The 25,684-nt window shown below is 41.8% G+C and overlaps 1 protein-coding gene across 1 annotated transcript in view; it reads right to left on the bottom strand.

The window, feature by feature from the left end:
- The window catches only part of igsf3 (immunoglobulin superfamily, member 3), a 45,310-nt gene extending 35,173 nt beyond the window's left edge, over positions 1-10,137 (bottom strand). Inside the window, exon 1 of the mRNA XM_060833593.1 lies at positions 9,869-10,137. Coding sequence (XP_060689576.1) covers positions 9,869-9,944 — 76 coding nt within the window. The 5' untranslated portion in view covers positions 9,945-10,137. The remainder of the gene's footprint in view (positions 1-9,868) is intronic.
- Positions 10,138-25,684: the final 15,547 nt, after the last annotated feature.

Here is a 25,684-nt window from a genome sequence, read left to right as displayed (position 1 = left end):
TAGCAGATCGAATACCATGACTGAAAAAAAAACAGCTCCAGAGATTAAACAATATAGTCCAGAGGATATTATTCTCAGGATTAAAGATATGCTACAAATTATTCAGCAACACAAGTAACATAAGAGAGTTGAGAGCATATACAATGTACATGCTTCATATCAACACTTCTCACTTTTGAGCCTAAACTTACGCCTTTATCTCAGCTACTTCCAAGACACTGAACAACTCAAGGGAATCAAGTTTTTCTATGACTATTCAAATAGCTTGGAATCAGAAAACAACTGGTACAAGAACAGACTGTTGTCCATCTGGTCCAAGAGCAACTAGTATAAAATTTCATTAGGCTTTACAAACTCATGGTGGAACTAAAAACAAAAAGTATCTGTTGAGGTGATCTATGTTGGCATAAAAGAACTGTCTAGTAGTGTCAGGAAGGAAATTTACAACCACATAGGTGTGCTGGAAATATTTTCCACACCTATCATCATTGTATAATATTTGGTTTGCAGATTCTCCAAGCAGAAGGAAATTCTGAAAACAAGAATACGCAGTACATCCCGTTCGAGTTCATTAGCAAATGCTTAACTGAAGTTGCTCAGACAGCGAAACTGTTTGCAGAACAATTTGCGATTGCAGATTTAAACATAATGTCAGGGAATTAAGAGAAACATTTCAAATCTTTGTACGCCAAAGCAAAATGAACAGTGTCAGTGACAGAGATAATGCAGCAATTCTCCAGTCCCATAAATAACGATGGGAAAATATCTCTTGCATTAGTATGACAATCAAGGAGTGCAAAGGGAGACCCAATCTAATCAAGAAGTGAAGTAAGGAGGTACAGATGTTAACCAATCTATCAACACATTGAGAGTAAATATTTGCATGAACAAAATGCAGATGAACTACACATAATTCTATGAAAACCAGACCAACGTCCACATATTTAAGATGGTATTGTAAACAATATATCTAGTTTAAATCCGGTCTAGGAACTGCAAAGAAGAAGGTACTTATTTCCACAGATTAGCCATCTGCCATGATGGAAATTCATGATATTAAAGGTCTTTCAAATGTTGTAGCTGGGCAACTCCTGGTTCAGTAGGGATGTGTTCTTTTGAAAAAGACGTTCAAGAGATGAGTGTCCTCCAGATAAGGTAATGGATCAACCACGTTATTTGGCAGAAACAACATCTACTGCAAAGGAAGTCCAAGAGATAAATGGTCCTCCAGTTGCAACATACTTCACAGCTAATGCATGATCAAGATCAGAATTAAGGTCATCAGTGCTCAAGCCCAAGACCTCCCAATTTTCTAAGTCAAAAAAGAATGCATTCTGGAAACATTGGAATACCTCCAGGCTACCTGATTTTGTAAAGTTATAGACCTGGCAGGAGATGGAATTATGTTAAATGTAGTTTTACAAATGAATGCATAAAATGTTAACAATGGGAAAAAAATCTTTCAGAGATATGGTGAATAGTGTAAGGTGTCTGAAAAGGTTAATGTTGAAAAAACATTAACATCCACCTAATCTATGATGATTTAATACAGGGTGGATGGGGGTACTGAGAGAATAGCTTGAAGGCAACATATGTGTTATTTCTGATTTCAAATAGTCTTAGTAACAAAGTCTAACTAGCCAGTGCAACTATCACATAAGTTTTATTGTACAATATCTATATCTTGTTAAGACTCTCTAGTGATTGTTCCTCGATCACTGTAAATTAAATAGGCCCTTAAGAGGAACAGGAACTGTGCCAACATCCTTGTACCTCCAAAGACTAAATGCCATATCAAATAAACCGTGCCATAAGCCAAATTTGCCACAATCCATCACTCACAGACGCATACCTAGCGTGCATGTATAACACCTCATCTCATACAATTGGCACTGCTGTAAGCTTCTCACCCACAGTGTCCACCACTTCCTCTGGCACCTCATGCCATATACACACCACTCTTCACATGAAAATGTTAGGTCCCTTTTAAATTTTTCCCCTCTCACCCTAAAACCATGACCTGTAATTCTGGACTCCCCCAGCCAGGGAAAAGACCTTGTCTATTTATCTTTGCCCCTCATTATTTTATAAACCTCTATAAAGTCACCCCTCAGCCTCCGATGATCCAGGGAAAATAGCTCCAGCCAATTCAGCCCCTCCCTACAGCACAAACCCTCCAACCTTGGAAACATCCTTGTAAATCTTTTCTGAACCCTTTCAAATTTCACAACATGCTTCCGATAGGAGGGAGACTAGAATTGTACACAATATTCCAAAAGTGGCCTAATCAATGTCCCATACAGCCGCAACTCCTTTACTCCAAGCTCTGGCCAATAAAGGAAAACATACTAAACACCTTCTTCACCATCCTTACCATTAAGTGTACAAGTCCTGTCCTAATTTACCCTTCCAAAATGCAGCACCTCACATTTATCTAAATTAAACTCCATCTGCAACTCCTCATTGACCCATCTTATCCTGTTGTAATCCGAGGTAACCTTCTTCACTGTCCACTACATTTCCAATTTTGGGGTCACTTGCAAACTTGCTAACTATACTTCCTATGTTTACATTCAAATCATTTATATAAATGATGAAAAGCAGTGGACCCAGCACTAATCCTTGTTGCACACCACTGGTCACAGGTGTCCAGTCTGACAGGCAACCCTCCACCACCACTACCCTTTGTTTTCTACCCTCAAGCCAGTTCTTTATCCAAATGGCTAGCTGTCCCTGTATTCCATGTGATCTAATCTTGTTAACAAGACTACCATGAGTAACCTTTACTGTCGAACACTTTACTGAAGTCCAAATAGATCACATCCACCGCTCTGCCCTCATCAATCCTTTTTGTTACTTCTTCAAAAAACTCAAACAAGTTTATGAGACATGATTTCCTACGCACAAAGCCATGTAGACTATCCCTAAATCAGTCCTTGCCTTTCCAAATACACGTACATCCTATCCCTCAGGATTCACTCCAACAACTTGCCCACCACCAACATCAGGCTCACTGGTCTATAATTCCTTGGCTTGTCCTTACCACCCTTCTTAAACAGTGGCACCACGTTAGCCAACCTCCAGACTTCCGGCACCTCACCTGTGACTATCGATGATACAAATATCTCAGCAAGAGGCCAGCAATCACTTCTCTAGCTTCCCACAGAATTCTAGGGTACCCCGATCAGGTCCTGGGGATTTATCCATCTTTATGCGTTTCAAGACATCCAGCACATCCTCCTCTGTAATATGGACATTTTGCAAGATGTCACCATCTATTTCCCTACAGTCTATATCTTCCATATCCTTTTTACACAGTAAATACTGATGCAAAATATTCATTTAGTATCTCCCCCATTTTCTGTGGCTCCACACAAAGGCCACCTTCCTGATCTTTGAGGGGCCCTATTTTCTCCTTGGTTACCCTTTTGTCCTTAACATATTTGTAGAAACCCTTTGGATTCTCTTTAATTCTATTTGCCAAAGCTATCTCATGTCCCCTTTTTGCCCTCCTGATTTCCCTCTTAAGTATACTCCTACTGCCTTTATACTCTAAGGATTCACTCGATCTATTCTGTCTATACCTTACATATGCTTCCTTCTTTTTCTTAACCAAACCCTTGATTTCTTTAGTCATCCAGCATTCCCTATACCTACGAGCTTTACCTTTCACCCTAACAGGTATATACTTTCTCTGGATTCTCGTTAGCTCATTTCTGAAGGCTTCCCATTTTCCAGCCGTCCCTTTACCTGCGAACATCTGCCCCTAATCAGCTTTTGAACGTTCTTGCCTAATACTATTAAAACTGGCCTTTCTCCAATTTAGAACTTCAACTTTTCGATCTGGTCTATCCTTTTCCATCACGATTTTAAATCTAATAGAATTATAGTCTCTGGCCCCAAAGTGTGCCTCTCCCCCCGCCGCCCCCACCCCGGCACCTCAGTCACCTGCCCTGCATTATTTCCCAAGAGTAGGTCAAGTTTTGCACCTTCTCTCCTAAGTACATCCACATACTCAATCAGAAAATTTTCTTGTACACACTTAACAAGTTCCTCTCCATCGAAACCCATAACACTATGGCAGTCCCAGTCTATGTTTGGAAAGTTAAAATCCCCTACCATAACCACCGTATTATTCTTACGGATAGCTGAGATCTCCTTACAAGTTTGTTACTCAATTTCCCTCTGGTGCTGAGAGGCTTAACTCGCTTACTTGAGGGGTCTTATTTTGGTTGCTACATACAATAAAGTTTAAATCATTGTTTCAGTACTTGATTGTCTGTGAGACTTCTAAATAAATAGCTAAATTAAAGGTAACTTGTGTTTATTTACCCATAACAATAGCACCTTCAACATAATAAAAATCCAAAAGGTACTTCGTAGGAGCATTTTAAAGCAAAATACAATACACAGGTACAAAAAGAGAAATAAGCTCATCAGGGGTCAAAAGATAGTTTTAAGGTGCGACTTAAAAGAGGAAAACGAGATTGAGTGACAGAGAGGTGTAAGCAAGGACTTTAAAAGATTGTGACCTAGAGAATTGAAGGCATGGCCATCTATTGTGCAAGACTCAATAATTGAACTCGTTTGAGTTAAAAGACAGGTATTTGAGACTTAATGATACCAAATTTATGGAGGCCAGCATGGGAGAGATGAGCACGAAGTGTGTTGGAAAAATCTGACCTAAATATAATAAAAGCATGGATAAGAGTATCAACAGTAGATGAATGAAGGTGGAACAAAGTCAGGCAATGTTATGGAAGTGAAAATAGGCAGTCTTAGAGGTGGGATGAATATAAAGATGGATACTCCTTTTGGGATCAAATGTGATGTCAATGTTATGAATAAACTAGCTTAGTCTCAGACTGTTATCAGGGAGCGGGTTGGAGTCAGTAGTTAGGTAATAAAAAGCATAATAGTAATGCCAGTCTCTTTTTATATTTTTAAAAACTAGAAACATCAGTACCCCAAGATCTTACCATAATCAAGGAATCACACTCTATTTATTCATTATGTGTTGAAATATCTTGTCAGTTTTGGTTAGAGATCAGTTGTTAGCACACAGTCAAGAACAGTCAACTTTGTGCAATAATATTCAAACAAGGCAGTTAAGACTTGCAATGTTAAATTCACTACTATTTCAAAGAAGCCTAATCTATAAGCAATTACACAAAGATCTAGACTGCGATATCTATAAGGTGTCTGCAGATAATAATTGTGACTAAAAGTGCTTCGCCTTCAGCAGATTTGTTCAGACAACAGTTACTGTTCCTACTTGGACAGTTGTAGAGTCAAAGAGTCATAGAGATGTACAGTACAGAAATAGATGCTTCGGTCCAACTTGTCCATGCTGACCAGATATCCCAACTCAATCTAGTCCCACCTACCAGCACCCAGCCCATATCCCTCCAAACCCTTCCTATTCATATACCCATCGAAATGTCTTTTAAATGTTGCAATTATACCAGCCTCCACCACATCCTCTGGCAGCTCATTCCATACACGTACCACCCTCTGCGTGAAAAAGTTGCCTCTTAGGTCTCTTTTATATCTTTCCCCTCTCACCCTAAACCTATGCCCTCTAGTTCTGAACTCGCACACCCCAGGGAAAAGACTGTCTATTTACCCTATCCATGCCCCTCATGATTTTATAAATTTCTATAAGGTCACCCCTCAGCTTCCAATGCTCTAGGGATAATAGCCTTAGCCTATTCAACCTCTCCCTTTCACTCAAATCCTTCAACCCTGGCAACATCCTTGCAAACCTTTTCTGAACCCTTTCAAGTTTCACACCATCCTTCCAATAGGAAGGAGAACAGAATTGCACGCACATTTCAAAAATAGCCTAGCCAATGCAACATGACCTCCCAACTCCTGAACTCAATACTCTGACCAATAAACAAAAGCATACCAAGTGCCTGCTTCACTATTCTATCTACCTGTGACTCTACGTTCAAGGAGCTATGAACCTTTACTCCAAGGTCTCTTTGTTCAGCAACACTCCCAAGGACCTTACCATTAAGTGTAGAAGTCCTGCACTGATTTGCCATTCCAAAGTGCATAACCTCACATTTATGTAAATTAAACTCCATCTGCCATACCTCAGCCCATTGGCCCACCTGAGCAAGATCCTGTTGTAATCTGAGGTAACCTTCTTCACTGTCCACTACACTTTCAATTTTGGTGTCATCTACAAACTTACTGATTATACCTCATATGCTCACATCCAAATCATTTATATAAATTATGAAAAGTAGTGGACCCAGCACCGATCCTTGTGGTTCTCCACTAGTCACAGGCTTCCAGTCTGAAAAACAACCCTCCACCACCAACCTCTGTCTACTACCTTTGAGCCAGTTCTGTATCCAAATGGCTAGTTCTCCCTGTATTCCATAAGATCTAACTTTGCTAACCAGTCTTCCATGGGGAACCTTGTCAAACGCCTTACTGAAGTCCAAATAGATCACGTCTACCACTCCACCCACATCAATCCTCCTTGTTACTACTTTAAAAAACTCAATCAAGTTTGTGAGACATGATTTTCCACGCACAAAGCTATGTTGACTATCCCTAACTAGTCCTCGCCTTTCCTAGCGTGTGTACATCCTTTCTCTCACACCTCCCTCCAACAACTTGCCCAATACAGACACCAGGCTCACTGGTCTACAGTTCCCTGGCTTGCCCTTACCACCAGCAAACACTTCCCCAATCAGTTCCTGAGGATTTATCCACTTTTATGCATTTCAAGACACCCAGCACTTCCACCTCTGTCATATGGACATTTTTCAAGATGTCATCATCTATTTCCCTACATTCTATATCTTTTCTGTCCTTCTCCACAGTAAACACTGGTGCAAAATACTCATTTAGTATCCCTCCATCTCTTGTGGCTCCACACAAAGGCCAGCTTGCTGATCTTTGAGGGGCTCTATTATCTCCCTAGTCACCCTTTTGTCCTTAATGTATTTGTAAAAACCCTTTGGATTCTCATATCCCCTTTTTGTCCTCCTGATATCCCTCTTAAAGTATACTCCTCCTGCCTTTATGCCTTCTAAGGATTCACTTGATCTATCCTGTCTATATCTGACATATGCTTCCTTTGTTTTAACCACACCCGCAATTTCTCTCATCATCAAGCATTCCATACATCTACCAGCCTTTTCTTTCACCCTGCCAGGAATATACTTTCTCTGGACTCTTGTTATCTATTTCTGAAGGCTTCCCAATTTCCAGCCATCCCTTTACCTGCGAACATCTGCCTCCAATCAGCGTTTGAAAGTTTTTGCCTAATACTGTCAAAATTAGCCTTCCTCCAATTTAGAACGTCAATTATTAGATCTGGTCTATCCTTTTCCATCACTATTTTAAAACTAATGGAAGTATAGTTGCTGGCCCCAATGTGCTCCCCCACTGACACCTCAGTCACTCACCCTGCCTTATACTTTTCAAGAGTAGGTCAAGTTTTGCACTGAAATCTCCTTATAAATTTGTTTCTCAATTTCCCACTGACTATTAGGGGGTCTATAATACAATCCTAGTAAGGTGATCATCCCTTTCTTATTTCTCAGTTCCACCCAAATAACTTCCCTAGATTCATTTCCAGGTATCTCCTCCCTCAATACAGCTGTAATGCTATCCCTTATCAAAAACGCTACTCCCCTCCTTTTTTTTTAATAGATTACTTAGTGTGGAAACAGGCCGTTCAGTCCAACAAGTCCACACCGACCCGCCAAAGAGCAATTCTCCTACATTTACCCCTTCACCTAACACTACGGGCAATTTCACATGGCCAATTCACCTAACCTGCCATTTTTGGACTGTGGGAGGAAACCGGAGCACCTGGACAAAACCCACGCAGACACAGGGAGAATGTGCAAAACTCCACACAGACAGTCGCCCGAGGCAGGAATTGAACCAGGTCTCTGGTGCTGTGAGGCAGCAGTGCTAACCACTGTGCCGCCCTTTCTTGCCCCCTCTTTATATCCCTCCTGTAGCATTTGTATCCTGGAACATTAAGCTACCAGTCCTGTCCATCCCTGAGCCATGTTTTTGTTATTGCTATGATATCCTAGTCTCATGTTCCTAACCATGCCCTGAGTTCATCTGCCTTCCGTGTTAGGCCTTTTATATTGAAATAAACACAGTTCATTTATCAGTCCAACCTTGTTCTCGGCTTTGTCCCTGCCTGCCCTGACTATTTGACTTGCTTCTTGTCTCAGCAGTACCAGTCTCAGACTAATCTCTTTCCTCACTATTTCCTTGGGTCCCACCCTCCCCAACATTACTCATTTAAATCCTTCCTAGCAGTTCTAGCAAATTTCCCTGCCAGTATGTTAGTCCCCTTCCAATTCAGGTGCAGTCCATCCTTCTTGTGCAGGTCACTTCTACCCCAAAAGAGATTCCAAAGATCCAAAAATGTGAATCCTTCTCCCATATACCAACTCCTCAGCCATGCATTCATCTGCTCTAACTTCCTACTCCTACCCTCACTAGCTCGTAGCACAGGGAGTAATACAGATATTACTACTCTCAAGGTTTTTTTTTAAATTGCTGCCTAACTCTCCATATTCTCCCTTCAGAATCTCATCCTTTTCCCTTCCAATGTCCTTGGTTCCAATGTGTGCAATGACCTCCTGCTTGTCCCTCTCCCTCTTGAGAACACTCTGCACCCTCTCGGAGACATCCTTGATCCTGGCACCAGGGAGGCAACACACCAATCTGATTTTTCGCTGCTGGCCACAGAAATGTCTATCTCGTACAGGAATGTTTTCCTGGGTTTGAACATATCAAATATATAGAACAAATCAAGCACATAAAACAAACAAGTCTGGTCTGGAGGAGGCCACTGGACCTGAAACATTAAAACCTGAACATCTCTATTCCTGAGATGCTGCCTGGCCTGCTGTGCTTTGACCAGCAACACATTTGCAGCTGAAACATTAACTCTGCTTTCTCTCCAATGATGCGGTTAGATCTGCTGAGTTTTTCCAACAATTTCTCTTGTTTGTTTCTGATTTCTTCCATAAGCAGTACTTTTTTTTGTTTAGTATAGAACAAACAACCTGTTTGGAGGAAAGCCTATAAGAATCCCTGCCTGTTTTCCAGCGGTTTCCAGTATTGGTTATCTTTGTTTCCAGTTATATGCATTTGGATTATGTAATCAGTGTGCAGCAGAGCCTTTGCTCTCTATTGCATGTTTCAGACTGAAATGTGACAGGTTCCTGGTTGCAATGTGATCTTTTCCCTTGCATAAATGGCAGTTTCACACCCGCGTTCAGAAGACTGAGGCTTCAACTCCCATTGCCGAGTGGTCTGGGCACGCACCTGTGTGTCAGACGGAGGGAGCGTTGCAAAGTGGGTGGTGCAGTATTTCAAATCAGCAATTCTTCCCTCTCAGTTAGGTGTCAACAGACCTGAGGACAGAGGAAGGGAGTTCTCTCCAGTGTCCTGACTCATAATTACGTCAAAATCAACATGACTCAAAGTGATTACCTGTTCAGTGTTAGGATTTACTGACACTTTCTGTAGCACAACACTGCCCCCAGCTCCGAAGCACTTCATTCAATATAAAAGGGTGTCCTGAGCCCACGGAAGATGCTATATAAATGAAAGTATTTCTTTCTGAAGTGCAGAACAATTGCCATGACAGCAAGCTTTAATTTTGATTGCCTCTGCTCACATTGTTTTACAACTACTGCAAGTTAATCATTTATCGTTGAGCCATTCTTTTTTTAAAAAAAAGGGGAGCGGCTTCTCGAACTAGTATTTCTGGAATAGATTAAGCGAGAACCATGCAGGTATGATATTTTGAGACAGGGCTGGTAAGAGCGCCGAGTGCCTGCAGTTAAAGAAAAAAAACATTACTCACCCAGTGAAAGAATCAACGAAAATACAAGCAAAGTTGCAATCTTCAAATATGTCTCTTTAAAACAGGACTGTTCCATCTCAGTCAGACAGCAGTTTGACCAGAACACAGCTGTAGACGAGGTTGATTCGCGCAGAGATAGCTGGGGGAAAGACAAACCACGGTGTTCAGCAAAATTACGACTAAAATGGTTAAAACCACTTAACAGCAGAAGTGGTTGAAGTATATTTTCGATGTCTTGACATTATAAGAGAAGTCAGCCCGGAACGAATCTTTTCTCCAACGTGCTGAATATAGTTCATGTCAATTTAAAAAAAAACAATTCAGTCCGGGAAAATTGGTTCTGTAGCAGCAGATGGAAAGCAAGACTCATTGGGTGTGAATTGTGTTCTCCCGTTTGTCCTCGTTTCCAATTTGAGCTCTACGTAAATGGGTCACAATATCTCGCCAGCAGTGATTCTGAACTGGCGTGGTGTCAATGAAGAGTTTAGGTTCCGGAAGTTTACTAATACAGGGAGCGGCTGCCTGGGAAAATTAGATTCTGATATTGGAGAGTGAGCATGTGGGAGAAACAATGTGTGAGGCACTGATGTCTGAGTGTGAATGACAGAAACGGTCTCATCCGTGGGTGTGTATTGAGTGACCTGTTTGTAAGATCTTGCAAGACCATGTTACACTGCAACTTGTGATCTGTGCACGTATAGATTTAGCAATAGATGTATGTAATGTCTGGGTGTTACTAACTAGACATTTATTGTTCATCCTTAATTATTCAGAAGGGATTGAGAGTCTACCAGTTTGCTATGAGTCTGGAGTCACATGTAGGCCAGGCCAGGTAAGAACAGCAGATTTTCTTCCCCGAAGGACATTCGTGAACCAGATTTTTTTAAAAAAAGGCAATTCACAGTCTCCATTAGTTAAAAATCACATAACACCCAGGTTATAATCCAACAGGTTTATTTGGAAGCATTAGCGTTCGGAGCGCTGCTCCTTTAACAGGTGGTTGTGGAGTAAAAGCATAAGACACAGAATTTGTTGCAAAAAATTACAGTGTCATGCAACTGAAATGATATACTGAACAAACCTAAATTGTTGTTAAGTCTTTCATCTTTTAGAATGGGTTACAGGTTTCGGTTCATTAATATGTAAATCCCAGAACTTCTTTTAAGTCACATTCCTGAGATAAGTTACGGTTTTATATAAAAAGATGACATCTCAGCTCAGACAATGCCTTAAAGATGTAAGGTGCTTCCAAATAAACTTGGTGGATGGACAATAACCTGGTGTTGTGTGATTTTTAATTTTGTCCACCCCAGTCCAACAGTGGCTCCTCCACATCATCATTAGATTAGCTTTAACTCACGGATTTTTACTGATTGCAAATTTCACTGTCTGCCATGGTGGATGCAAACACCTATCCCCAGAACATTGGCTGGCAGTATTGGTCACTGATATTACCACTATACCATCGCTTCCTGATGTATAGTCTGTGCATGAGAAAGAGCGTGATCTCTGCATTCTGTACATTTGAGAGAGTACGATCACTACATGTGTAAGATCATAAAACCTGGTCTGCCTTAATCTTGAATATACATACCAATCAAACTCAACATTCCTCAGATTCATTACCTTTTTAGAAAATAAATTCTTTCTCATCTATGTCTTAAACAGGTGGCCCCTTACTCTGAAATCATGCCATCTGGAACTAGACTGTCTTACAGGGTGAAAGAATGAAAGAACCTGTCCATGTCTACTTCAATAAGATCACCTCTTATTCTTCTAAATTTCAATGGATGCAATCCCTCTCTACTCAGGCTGTAGATAAACCTAGTGTACTTTCTCTGAGCTGCCTCCAATGACAGTATATCTTCCCTAAAATAAGGGGATTAAAGTGGTTCACAGTATTCTAGGTGTGGCCAAAGAGGTTTAACAAGGCTTCCCTATTTTGGTACTCCATTCCATTCCCTTGAAATAAAGGCATTACCTATTGAATTGTGTGCTAGCTTTTTTGTTGATCATGATTCATGAAGACCCAACTCCCTGAATACTGTTTCTTTCTTTCTCTATTTAAATAGTATACAGCTCCTCCATTCTTCCTGCTGAAGTAATGTGGCCTCACACTTTCCCACATTATATTCCATCTGCCAAGGTTTACTTACTCACTGAAGCTGTCCATATCTCTCTATAGACTCTTTATATTATTCTCATAATTTGCCTTTTCACCTATTTTTGTGTCTCCCATAAAACTAGTGAGAGTACATTGACTCCTTTCAGGTTATTGATATATTGATATATGTTGCATATAATTGTAGTTCTAGGTTTCCACCCTTAACCCAACTATTTGTCTTATATTAGTTAGCCAATGCTCTGTTCATACTAAGACACTAACATATCAACACCATATGCTCTTATTAAGTAGCTTGAAGTCAGTACCTTGTTACATGTCTTTTTGAAATCCAAATACATGACATCTACTGGTTCCCCTTTATCTATCACATGTGTTATCTCCTTAGAGAATTGCATTAATTTTTTTCAGGTATGATTTTTGCATGTTGAAACTAATCCTGCTTGATTATATTATATATTTCTAAATGTTCTGCTGTTCCATTCTTTATAGTGTACTCTAACATTTTTCTAGTGACAGATGATAAGCTAACTGGTCTTTCTTGTTTTTTGTCTCCTTCCCAGTTTTCCAATTCTCTGGGACATTTCCAGAAACTAAGGATTCTTGGAAGTTTGCTACCAATGTATCTGTTATCTCTGCAAAGTTAAAAATCACACAACACCAGGTTATACTCCAAATGGTTTATTTGGAAGTACAAGCTTTCAGAGCGCTGCTCCTTCGTCAGGTAGCTAATGGAGTAGGATCATAAGACACAGAATTTATAGCAAAAAATCAAAGTGTCATACAACTAATGCGATGTATTGAACAAACCTAGATTGCTGATAAATCCTTAATCACTTAGAATGGGTTGCAGGTTGTGTGATTTTTAACTTTATCTACCTCAGTCCAACACCGGCACCACCACACCATTATGTTTGCAGCTACTTGGTTTAATATTCAAGAATACAATCCAACAGGTGCAGAGAACCTATCAACATTTAGCCCTATTAGTTTCCCTAGTACCTTTTCTCTAGTGATAGATGTGTTATTTATTTTCTCTTCCCCTTTTGCCCTTGATTTATTATTTTTGGAAAGCTATTTGTGTCCTCTGTCGTGAAGGTTGATACAAAGTATTTGTTCAACTCCTCTCCCCCATTATTGTTTGTTCCTCATTACTATTTCTCCAGCTTTATTCTCTAAGGTGCTTATGTTAATCCTGGTCTCTACCTTTCTTTTTATCTATTTAAAGAAACTCCTCCTTTTCATTTTGGTATTACTCACTAGTTTATCTTCACAGCTTATTTTCTCTATCTTCAATAGTTTTTTTGGTCACCTTTGTTGGTTTTTAAACTTTTTCCAATCTTCTGCTTAACCAATGGTTCTGGGAAATCCAAGATGGAGGAGGGGAAAAATTGTGGCTGTCAAAGCTGCTCCTATTTTGAGAGATTTTAAGTGTTGGAGGTGAGTTCCTTGAATTTCAGGAGCAATGTTACTGTTTTATATGCTGTTGCATTGTTTTGGAACTTTGGGGGAATAAAAAATCAAAACAAGGACACTTCAAAAAGGAGGAAGACAGACAAAGTAGAGACCACATGGTCAGAGAAAGAAACCTATACTGTTGTTTGACACAGCAGTGAATCTGCACAGTTACAGCTGTTGCTGTTTGATTTCAAGTATCTCTGGACATCAGAGTGCATCTAAGAAAAGTTAACAAACCGTGCAGCTGACCTTGGAGGAAACTATGTGGGAGAGGTCACAGCATGGGGGAAGCTAAGTGCATAGGTTTTAAGTATATTAGAGTCATAGAGATGTACAGCATGGAAACAGACCCTTCGGTCCAACCCGTCCATGCCGAACATATATCCCACCCAATCTAGTCCCACCTGCCAGCAACTGGCACATATCTCTCAAAACCCTTCCTATTCATATACGCATCCAAATGCCTTTTAAATGTTGCAATTGTACCAGCCTCCATCACATCCTCTGGCAGCTCATTCCATACACGTACCACCCGCTGCATTAAAAATGTTGCACTCTAGTTCTGGACTCCCTGACCCCAGGGAAAAGACTTTGCCTATTTGCCCTATCCATGCCCCTCATAATTTTGTAAACCTCTAAAAGGTCATGCCTCAGCCTCCGACACTCCAGGGAAAACAGTCCCAGCCTGTTCAGCCTCTCCCTATAGCTCAAATCCTCCAACCCTGGCAACGTCTTTCTTAAACTTTTCTGAACCCTTTCAAGTTTCACAATATCTTTCTGATAGGAAGGAGACCAGAACTGCACACAATATTCCAACAGTGGCCTAACCAATGTCCTGTACAGCTGCAACATGACCTCCCAACTCCTGTACTCAATACTCTGACCAATAAAGGAAAGCATACCAAATGCCTTCTTCACTATCCTATCTAACTGCAACTCCACTTTCAAGGAGCTATGAACCTGTACTCCAAGGTCTCTTTGTTCAGCAACACTCCCTAGGACCTTATCATTAAGTGTATAAATCCTGCTAAGATTTGCTTTTCCAAAATGCAGCACCTCGCATTTATCTGAATTAAACTCCATCTGCCACTTCTCAGTCCATTGGCCCATCTGGTCCAGATCCTGTTGTAATCTGAGGTAACCCTCTTCGCTGTCCACTACACCTCCAATTTTGGTGTCATCTGCAAACTTACTAACTGTATGTCTTACGCTCGCATCCAAATCATTTATGTAAATGACAAAAAGTAGAGGACCCAGTACCGATCCTTGTGGTACTCCACTAGTCACAGGCCTCCAGTCTGAAAAACAACCCTCCACTACCACCTTTGAGCCAGTTCTGTATCCACATGAGCCAGTTCTCCCTGTATTCCATGAGATTTAGAAGAAGGGCTCATGCACATTTTCAGCTCTGATCTCCAGCATCTGCAGTCCTCATTTTCTCCTTCCATGAGATCTAACCTTGCAAATCAGTCTCCCGTGGGGAATCTTATCAAACGCCTTACTGAAGTCCATATACATCTCGTCTACCGCTCTGCTCTCATCAATCCTCTTTGTTACTTCCTCAAAAAACTCAATCACGTTTGTGAGGCATGATTTCCTATGCACAAATCCATGTTGACTATCCCTAATCAGTCCTTGCCTTTCCAAATGCATGTACATCCTGTCCCTCAGGATTCCCTCCAACAAGTTGCCCACCACCAACGTCAGGCTCACTGGTCTATGGTTCCTTGGCTTGTCCTTACCACCCTTCTTAAACAGTGGCACCACGTTAGCCAACCTCCAGTTTTCTAGCACCTCACCTGTGACTATCGATGATACAAATACTTCAGCAGGAGGTCCAGCAATCACTTCTCTAGCTTCCCACAGAGTTCTTAGGTACACCTATTAGGTCTTGAGGATTTATCCACCTTTATGCGTTTCCAGACATTCAGCACTTCCTCCTCCGTAATATGGACATTTTGCAAGATGTCACCATCTATTTCCCTACAGTCCATATCCTGCATGTCCTTTTCCACAGTATATACTGATGCAAAATACGCATTTAGTATCTCCCCCATTTTCTGCGGCTCCACACAAAGACTACCTTGCTGATCTTTGAGGGGCCCTATTCTTTCCCTAGTTACCCTTTTGTCCTTAATATATTTGTAGAAACCCTTTGGATTCTCCTTAACTCTATTTGCCAAAGCTATCTCATGTCCCATTTTTGCCCTCTTAAGTATACTCCTACTTCCTCTATACTCTTCTAAGGATTCAGTCAATCTATCCTGTCTATACCTTATATATACTTTCTTCTTTTTCTTAACCAAACCCTCAATTTCTTTAGTCATCCAGCATTCCTTATACCTACCAGCCTTTCCTTTCACCCTAACAAGAATATACTTTCTCTGGATTCTCATTATCTCATTTTTGAAGGTTTCCCATTTTCCAGCCGTCCCTGGAAGCATCTGCCACAAATCAGCTTTCAAAGTTCTTGCCTAATACCGTTAAAACGGGCCTTTCTCCAATTTAGAACTCAACTTTTAGATCTGGTCTATCCTTTTCCATCATTGTTTTAAATCTAATAGAATTATGGTCAGTGGCCCCAAAGTGCTACCCCACTGACACCTCAGTCACCTGCCCTACCTTATTTCCCAAGAGTAGGTCAAGTTTTAGATTTAGATAACTTACAGTGTGGAAACAGGCCCTTTGACCCAACAAGTCCACACGAAGAGCAACCCACCCAGACCCATTCCCCTATGTTTACCCCTTCACCTAACATTACAGGCAATTTAGCGTGGCCAATTCACCTAACCAACACATTTTTGGACTGTGGGAAAAACAGGAGCACCCAGAGGAAACCCACACAGACACGGGGAGAATGTGCAAGTTCCACACAGTCAGTTGCCTGAGGCGGGAATTGAACCCGGGTCTCTGGCACTGTGAGGCAGCAGTGCTAACCACTGTGCCACCCATTTGCACCTTTTCTAGTAGGTACATCCACATACTGAATCAGAAAATTGTCTTGTACACACTTAACAAATTCCTCTCCATCTAAACTTTTAACACTATGGTAATCCCAGCCTATGTTTGGAAAGTTAAAATCTCCTACCATAACTACCCTATTATTCTTACAGTCAGCCGAGATCTCCTTACAAGTTTGTTTCTCAATTTCCCTCTGACTATTTGGGAGTCTATAATACAATCCCAATAAGGTTATCATCCCTTTCTTATTTCTCGGTCCCACCCAAATAACTTCTCTGGATGTATTTCCGGGAATATCCTCCCTCAGCACAGCTGTAATGCTATCCCTTATCAAAAATGCCACCCCTCTCTCTCCCCGCACCCCCCCCCCCCCACCTCCTCTCTTGCTTTCCCTTCTATCCTTCCTGTAGCATTTGTATCCTGGAACATTAAGCTGCCAGTCCTGCCCATCCCTGAGCCATGTTTCTGTAATTGCTATGATATCTCAGTCCCCTGTTCCTAACCATGCCCTGAATTCAACTGCCTTCCCTGTTAGGCCCCTTGCATTGAAATAAATGCAGTTTAATTTATTAGTCCTACCATGTCCCTGCCTGCCCTGACTGTTGCTCTAGCAAATCTCCCTGCCAGTATTTTAGTCCCCTTCCAATCTAGGTGCAATCCGTCCTTCTTGTACAGGTCACGTCTACCCTGAAAGAGATTCCAATGATCCAAAAGTGCGAATCCTTCTCCCATAAGCCAGGTCCTCAGTCATGCATTCATCTGCTCTATTCTCCTATTTCTGCCCTCAATAGCTTGTAGCACTGGGTGTAATCCAGATATTACTACCCTCGAGGACCTCCTTTTTAAATTTCTGCCTAACTTTCTGCAATCTCGCTTCAGAATCTCAACCTTTTCCCTTCCTATGTCATTGGTTCTAATGTGGACAATGACCTCTTGCTGGCCCCTCTCCCCCGTGAGAACATTCTGCACCCTCTCTGAGACATCCTTGATCCTGGCATCAGAGAAACAACACACCATTCTGCTTTTTCGCTGCTGGTCACAGAAACCTTTGTCTGTACCTCGAACTAGAGAATCCCCTAACACAATGATCTCTTGGAACCCGACGTACCCCTCTTTGCATTAGAGGCAGTCTCAATACCAGAAACTTGACTGTTTGTGCTATGTTCCCCTGACAATCCATCACCCCTACGTTTTCTAAAGCAGCATTCATGTTAGAAATGGGTATATTCACAAAAGACTTCTGCACTAGGTGCCTATCTCTCTCACCCTTCCTGGAGTTAACCCATCTATGTGACCGTATCTGACTCTTTCCCCTCTTCCTATAACTGCCATCCATCACATACTGCTGTGTTGCAAATGCCTCATTGCTTCTAACTGTCTTTCCAACCGATCCATTCAATCTGATAAGATTTATAACCAACAGCATTTATGGCAGATATAATCCATAGTAACCCTTAAACTCTCTTTAAAGTCCCACATCTGACAAGAAGTACATATCACTCTATTAAAGACCATTTTTGCTCCTTCACAATTTACAGACCCAGAAACTAACACCGTCTTATTCCTCTACAAACACTGCCCCAGGTTAATAGATATGGCTTATATATTAATTTTAATCAAGAGACATATCTTCAAAAACATATAATCAAGAAAGAACCCACTACACTCACTACTGCAGATTCTCTGTAGGCCACACTTAAAATAACGATTAACTTATCTGATTCTGTGCTGTGAATTTCGCCCAACAGTTCCTCCAAGATTAGTTGTGAATTTCACTGTTCATTAATTTTCCCAGATGCACTTCGATGTCCAACGAATCATGAATTCAAACAGCAAAGGCAGTAACTGTTCAGGTTCTCTCTCTCTCTCTCTCTCTCTCTCTCCTGCACTGACCTCACCATGTGCTTCCTTTGTCTGCTCTTCTCCATTTTAAAACTGTTGTTGTTTTGACTTATTTTTCCCCAAAGTTCCAAAACAAGGCAACAGCATATGAAACGGTAATTACTGCTCCTGAAATTCAAGGAAATCATCTCCAGCACCTAAAATACCTCAAGAAAGGAGCTGCTGTAACAGCCAGAAATTTTTCCCATCCTTAGTAACCCACAGATGACCATGCCCCAAACATATTATAGGAGCCAGAGACCAAGAGATTGCCAGGAAGGTACGTTTCCCATTGAAATGAATAGGTTTGCTACTTTCTGCGGTTTGGGACTTCCATAGTAAGTCCTGGAATGTATCCCCTGCGGGTACGGGGGGACTACTGTATATGTTTTATTGAGATCTGTCTCAATTAAATTTTTAAAATATAAAACATAGGCCTATGTTAGCCTGGAGCAGTGTCTTTTAGAGCAGTAAGACCATGCTATTTTATGGGTCTGTAGATTTTTAAGGCACAAAGAGTGACGTGCTCTTCCTGTAGAATGTAGGAGTTTATGAACAGTTTCCATGTTACTGATGACTATGTCTGCAGGAAAGGTCTTTGGTTGCAAATCCTATCAGATCACATAGATTGGTTGGAGTGACAGTTAGAGGCAATGCAGATTTTGCAAGAGTTAGGGGATATGATGGATGGCAGTTATAGGAAGGGAGAAAAACCGCAGATACAGTCAGATAGATGGGTTACCTGCAGAAAAAGTAGGAGAAGGAGGTAGGTAGTGCAGGAATCTCCTATGGCTATCCACATCTCAAACAAGTATGCTGTTTTGGAAAATGTAGTAGGTAACGGACTCTCAGGGGAATGTAACACAAACAGTCCAAGTTTCTGATACCAAGAGTGGCTCTAATGTAACGAAGGGTAAGTCAGGTTCCAAGTGATCAATTGTGTTGGGGAACTCTTGAGTCAGAGGCATAGACAGGCATTTCTGTGGCCAGCAGTGCAAAATCAGAATGGTGTGTTGCTTCCCTGGTGCCAGGATCAAGAATATTTCAGTGAGGATGCAAAATATTCTCAAAGAAGTGAGGGACCAGCAGGAGGTCATTGCGTACTTTGGAACTAATGACATTGGAAGGGAAAAGGATGAGATTCTGAAGGGAGAATATAGGAAGTTAGGCAGGAATTTATAAAAAAAATCCTCAAGGGTAGTAATATCTGGATTACTCCCTGTGCTACGAGCTAGTGAGAGCAGGAATAGAAGGATAGAGCAGGTGAATGTGAGACTGAGGAGCTGATGCAGGGAAGAAGGTTTCACATATTTGGATCAATGGAATCTCTTCTGAGGTAAAAGTGACCTGTATAAGAAGAATGGATTGCACCTGAATTGGAAGGCAGACTAATATACTGGCAGGGGGATTTACTAGAATTCCCTTACATGCACAGACACCCACATATAAGTTTATGGGATAAATTTGCATTTGCAGTTACATTATTTTTGCTCAAGAAACACACAATCTGCAGGCAGTCAATTTATATAACATTTTGTAAATTCCTACTTTGGAAATAGAACCAGTCTGGCTCAAGGTTGGAATACAGACAAACTCTAACTTTACCTTTAATACATTGTCTGAGCTGAGATGTTATTTTTTTAAATATAAAATCTTAAGTTATCTCAGGAATGTGACTTAAAAGAAGTTCTGGGATTTATATATAAATGAACCAATACCTGTAACTCATTGTAAAAGATAAAAGACTTAACAGCAACATAGGTTTGTTTAACATATCATTTTAATTGCATGACACTGTGAAATTCTGTGTCTTATGATCCTGCTCCACTAATTACCTGATAAAGGAGAGCGCTCTGAAAGCTAGAACTTCCAAATAAATCTATTGGACTATGACCTGGTGTTGTGTGATTTTTAACTTTATTGGTCAGAGCATTGAGTATACCAGTTGGGAGGTCATGTTGCAGCTATACAGGACATTGGTTAGGCCACTTTTGGAATATTGTGTGCAATTCTGGTCTCCCTCCTATCGGAAGGATGTTGTGAAACTTGAAAGGGTTCAGAACAGATTTACAAAGATGTTGCCAGGATTGGAGGGTTTGAGCTACAGGGCGAGGTTGAATAGGCTTGGGATGTTTTCTCTGGAGTGTTGGAGGCTGAGGGGTGACTACATAGAGATTTATAAAATCGTGAAGGGCATGGATAGGGTAAATAGACAAAATATTTTCTCTGGATTGGGGAGACCAGAACTAGACAGCGTAGGTTTCAGGTGAGAGGGAAAGATTTACAAGGGACCTAAGGGACAACATTACATGTAGAGGGTGGTGTGTGTATGGAATAAGCTGCCAGAGACAAGCTGGTACAATTACAACATTTAAAAGGCATCTGGATGGGTATATGAAAAGGAAGGATTTAGAGAGATATGGGCCAAGTGCTGGCAAATGGACGAGATCAGTTTAGGATATCTGGTCAACATGAACAAATTGGACCAATGGGTCTGTTTCTGTACTGTACATTTCTATAACTATTAATCACCACCACATTGTATTTTCTTTGCTTTCTCTTTCAATTTGATACTGACCTTATCTTCCTTGATTAATAATGTTTGGTTTCCTTGTTTCTCACTGGAACATTATCTTTGTTGCGAGTCATAAACTGTTTTCTTAAACATCTGCTCCTGTTTGTTGAACATCTTTTCTTCCAAATTCTTTTCTCTTTCCATTCTAACCATCTCTGTCCTCCTTCCTTTGTCATTACCCCTAGTTGAGCTTACATAGTTGCTTTCTCCTGTTTTTCTCACTTTAAACTGAAAGCTAAATTCTATCTAATTATGGCCCACTGTTTCTGATATGCTGTTTTATTCCAAGATTATTTATCAAACCTGCCTCATTACAAATTACCAGATCCATAATAGCCCAATTCCTGGTTTGATCCACAAAGTGTTGGTTTGGGAAATTCTATGAATTCTTCCTCCTGGCTCGCCCTGTGATTCTGAGTTTCCATGGTGAAAGTGCTGCCTACTTTACTCACTCCCATTACCTCCAGATCTATTCCCTGTCATACAGTATCTACTGTGAGGGGGCCTGTAGACTACTCCCTCTAATGTCTTCAAACATTTTTTTCTTAATTGGATCCGTATGGATTTGTATCTTCTGATTTCTTGGCATTACACTTGTTCATCATGCACTGACAGATCTACACCACCCTTTACTTCCTGTTTATTATTCTGAAAAGTTCCATAGCCTTGAAATAAAACTCATGATTTGGTCTTCTTGTAACTATGCGTCTACAATGGATAAAAAAATCATGCCATTTAATCTCAGCCTATATCGTTGATTCATTTATTTGATTCTGAATGCTGCAGGTGTTTTAGTAATGAACCATTCATTTTGCTTTTGAATCATAACTTCCCCCCCTTTGACCCTACATTTTTTTTAATGTTTGTATAGTCTGGCCCTCCATGTCAGCTGAAAAGGCCCTCTGCATCTTTACCTAAACAGCAGCACCCTGTAATTCCACCATATGCTTTCACTTTTTCATCTCTGTTTCCCCTTTCCTGAACCCTCCCTTCCTCTATCTAGATGAAAGCCTTCTCTCCAGCCCTAGTTATTTGACTACCAGCACAATTCAAGTGTAGCCCATCCCATGAGAATAGCTCCCTTTTATTCGAGTACTGCTGTCAGCGCTGCTTGGACTGAAACCCCCTCCTCCCATTCTAATCTTTGAGCTATGCATTTAGCCCTCAAACTTTGTTTACCCTATGCCAGTTTTTCAGTGACTCAGTAGTAATCCAGAACTTTTAAATTTAGTTCCTAACTATTCAAAGTTTTCAGCAAAACCTTTTTTTCTAGACCTATCAATGTTTTGATACCAACATGGACAATGATAATGAGATCCTTCCATATCCGCCACAAGTTCACCTGTACCTCCACACACATCATCTATTGCATCCGCTACACCCGATGTGGCCTCCTCTATATTGGTGAGACAGGCTGCTTACTTGCGGAATGCTTCAGAGAACACCTCCGGGCCGCCCGGACCAACCAACCCAATCACCCCGTGGCTCAACACTTTAACTCTCCCTCCCACTCCACCGAGGACATGCAGGTCCTTGAACTCCTCCACCGGCAGAACATAACAACACGACGGCTGGAGGAGGAGCACCTCATCTTCCGCCTGGGAACCCTCCAACCACAAGGTATGAATTCAGATTTCTCCAGTTTCCTCATTTCCCCTCCCCCCACCTTGTCTCAGTCGGTTCCCTCAACTCAGCACCGCCCTCCTAACCTGCAATCCTCTTCCTGACCTCTCCGCCCCCACCCCACTCCGGCCTATCACCCTCACCTTGACCTCCTTCCACCTATCCCACCTCCATCGCCCCTCCCCCAAGTCCCTCCTCCCTACCTTTTATCTTAGCCTGCTTGGCTACTCTCTCTCATTCCTGATGAAGGGCTTATGCTCGAAACGTTGAATTCTCTATTCCTGAGATGCTGCCTGGCCTGCTGTGCTTTGACCAGCAACACATTTGCAGCAATGATAATGAGATTCCTCCTCTCTCCAACAAGGTCCTCTCCAACTCTGAGAAGATGCCTTTACACAGTACAGGCAACACAGCCTTCAGGACTGATGCTCACATTCACAGAAAGTAGTATCTATCCACCTAATTATACTGTCCATACCACTACAATGTTGGTGTTTTCACTGCTGACATGAATGGCTCTCTGTTCCATAATGGGCTCATCATCCATGCATTCTCCACCCTCATGCAAAAACCTTGTAACTGGTGAACAATGACAGGTACTGAGGCTCCACCAATACCACCACCGATTCCCATGTCTACTTCACCTGCAGCCACACCCTTCTGTCCCTGTTCACAGATCAAATTTGAGTTACCCTAATTTGAGAGACACGACTGTGTTTTGGAGCAAATTTTCCAGGTAACTATTCCCGTCCCTGATGTGATTCCCCATCTTGAAGGTGGCACAGTGGTTAGCACTGCTGCCTCACAGCGCCAGGGACCTGGGTTCAATTCCCGCCTCAGGCGACTGACTGTGTGGAGTTTGCACATTCTCCCCGTGTCTGCGTGGGTTTCCTCCGGGTGCTCCGGTTTCCTCCCACAGTCCAAAGATGTGCGGGTCAGGTGAATTGGCCATGCTAAATTGCCCGTAGTGTTAGGTAAGGGGTATATGCAGGGGTATGGGTGGGTTGCGCTTCGGCGGGTCGGTGTGGACTTGTTGGGCCGAAGGGCCTGTTTCCACACTGTAAGTAATCTAATCTAATCTAAAAAAAACAGTTAGAGTCATAGAGTCATAGTGATGTACAGCACGGAAACAGACCCTTCGGTCCAACCCGTTCATCCAACCAGATAACCCAACCCAATCTAGTCCCAGCTGCCAGCACCTGGCCCATCTGATCAAGATTCTGTTGTAATCTGGGGTAACCTTGTTCACTGTCAACTATACCTCCAATTATGGTGTTATCTGCAAACTTACTAACTGTACCTCTTATGCTCACATCCAAATCATTTATGTAAATTACAAAAATTAGAGGACCCAGCACCAATCCTTGTGGCACTCCACTGGTCACAGGCCTCCAGTCTGAAAAACAACCCTTCACCACCCTCTGTCTTCTACCTTTGAGCCAGTTCGGTATCCAAATGGTTAGTTCTCCCTTTATTTCGTGAGATCTAACCCTGCTAACCAGTGTCCCATGGGGAACCTTGTCAAACGCCTTACTGAAATCCATATAGATCAATCTACCACTCCGCTCTCATCAATCCACTTTGTAAACATTTACTACATATGTAATCACGTTCATGTCCAACAGCTTCACATGCTGCAGCAGCAATGCATAACCTATCCTGTCATCACTAAATATTTTGTGTGAGAGGATGGATACATGTGAATGTGTGAGATTGTAATCCCCTAGCTTATCTCTGCACGGTTTCAGGCTCACTGCCTTTATTCCTGATGGAGGGCTTTTGCCCGAAACGTCGATTTCGCTGCTCGTTGGAGCTGCCTGAACTGCTGTGCTCTTCCAGCACCACTAATCCAGAATCTGGTTTCCAGCATCTGCAGTCATTGTTTTTACCTATGTGTTTGATAGTTCAACCTATGAGAGAAAGTGGTTTGTATTTGAACTGTGTATGAGACAGAGAGAGAGCGAGAGACAGAGAAACAGTGTTTGTGTGAGAGTGTGAGAGTGTGATCTAAGAGTAATGATTTGGAGATGCCGGTGTTGGACTGGGGTATACAAAGTTTAAATCCCACAATGCCATGTTATAGTCCAACAGGTTTATTTGGAAGCACTAGCTTTCGGAGTGCTGTTCCTTCTTCAGGTCATAGAGTCATAGAGATATACAGCACGGAAACAGACTCTTGGTCCAACCGTCCATGCCGACCAGATATCCCAACCCAATCTAGTCCCACCTGCCAGCACCCGGCCCATATCCCTCCAAACCCTTCCTATTCATGTACCAATTCAAATGCCTCTTAAATGTTGCAATTGCACCAGCCTCCACCACATCCTCTGGCAACTCATTCCATACATGTACCACCCTCTGTGAAAAAGTATCCTCTCTCACCCTATATCTATGCCCTCTAGTTCTGGACTCCCAAACCGCAGGGAAAAGATCTCGTCTATTTACCGTATCCATGACCCTCATAATTTTGTAAACCTCTACAAAATCACCCCTCAGTCTCCAACGCTACAGGGAAAACAGCCCCAGCCTGTTCAGCCTCTCCTCATAGCTCAAATCCTCCAACCCTGGCAACATCCTTGTAAATCTTTTCTGAACCCTTTCAAGTTTCACAACATCTTTCCGATAGGAAGGAAACCAGAATTGCACGCAATATTCCAACAGTGGCCTAACCAATGCCCTGTACAGCCGCAGCATGACCTCCCAACTCCTGTACTCAATACTCTGACCAATAAAGGAAAGCATACCAAATACCTTCTTCACTATCCTATCTACCTGTGACTCCACTTTCAAGGAGTTATGAACCTGCACTCTAAAGTCTCTTTGTTCAGCAACACTCCCCAGGACCTTACCATTAAGTCCCTGCTAAGATTTGCTTTCCCAAAATGCAGCACCTCGCATTTATCTGAATTAAACTCCAACTGCCACTTCTCAGCCCATTGGCCCATCTGGTCCAGATCTTGTTGTAATCTGAGGTAACCCTCTTCACTGTCCACTATACCTCCAATTTTGTTGTCATCTGCAAACTTATTAACTGTACCTCTTATGCTCACATCCAAATCATTTATGTAAATGACAGAAAGTAGAGGACCCAGCACCGATCCTTGTGGCACTCCAGTCTGAAAAACAACCCTCCACTACTCTCTGTATCAGGTGGTTGTCTTAATGAAGGAGCAACGTTCTGAAAGCTAGCCCTTCT

This window comes from Hemiscyllium ocellatum, chromosome 12 (genome assembly GCF_020745735.1).
Source record: "Hemiscyllium ocellatum isolate sHemOce1 chromosome 12, sHemOce1.pat.X.cur, whole genome shotgun sequence".
Taxonomy (NCBI): domain Eukaryota; kingdom Metazoa; phylum Chordata; class Chondrichthyes; order Orectolobiformes; family Hemiscylliidae; genus Hemiscyllium; species Hemiscyllium ocellatum.
The sequence above is the reverse complement of the archived record's forward strand: the minus strand, read 5'-3'. Positions and strand labels throughout refer to the sequence as shown.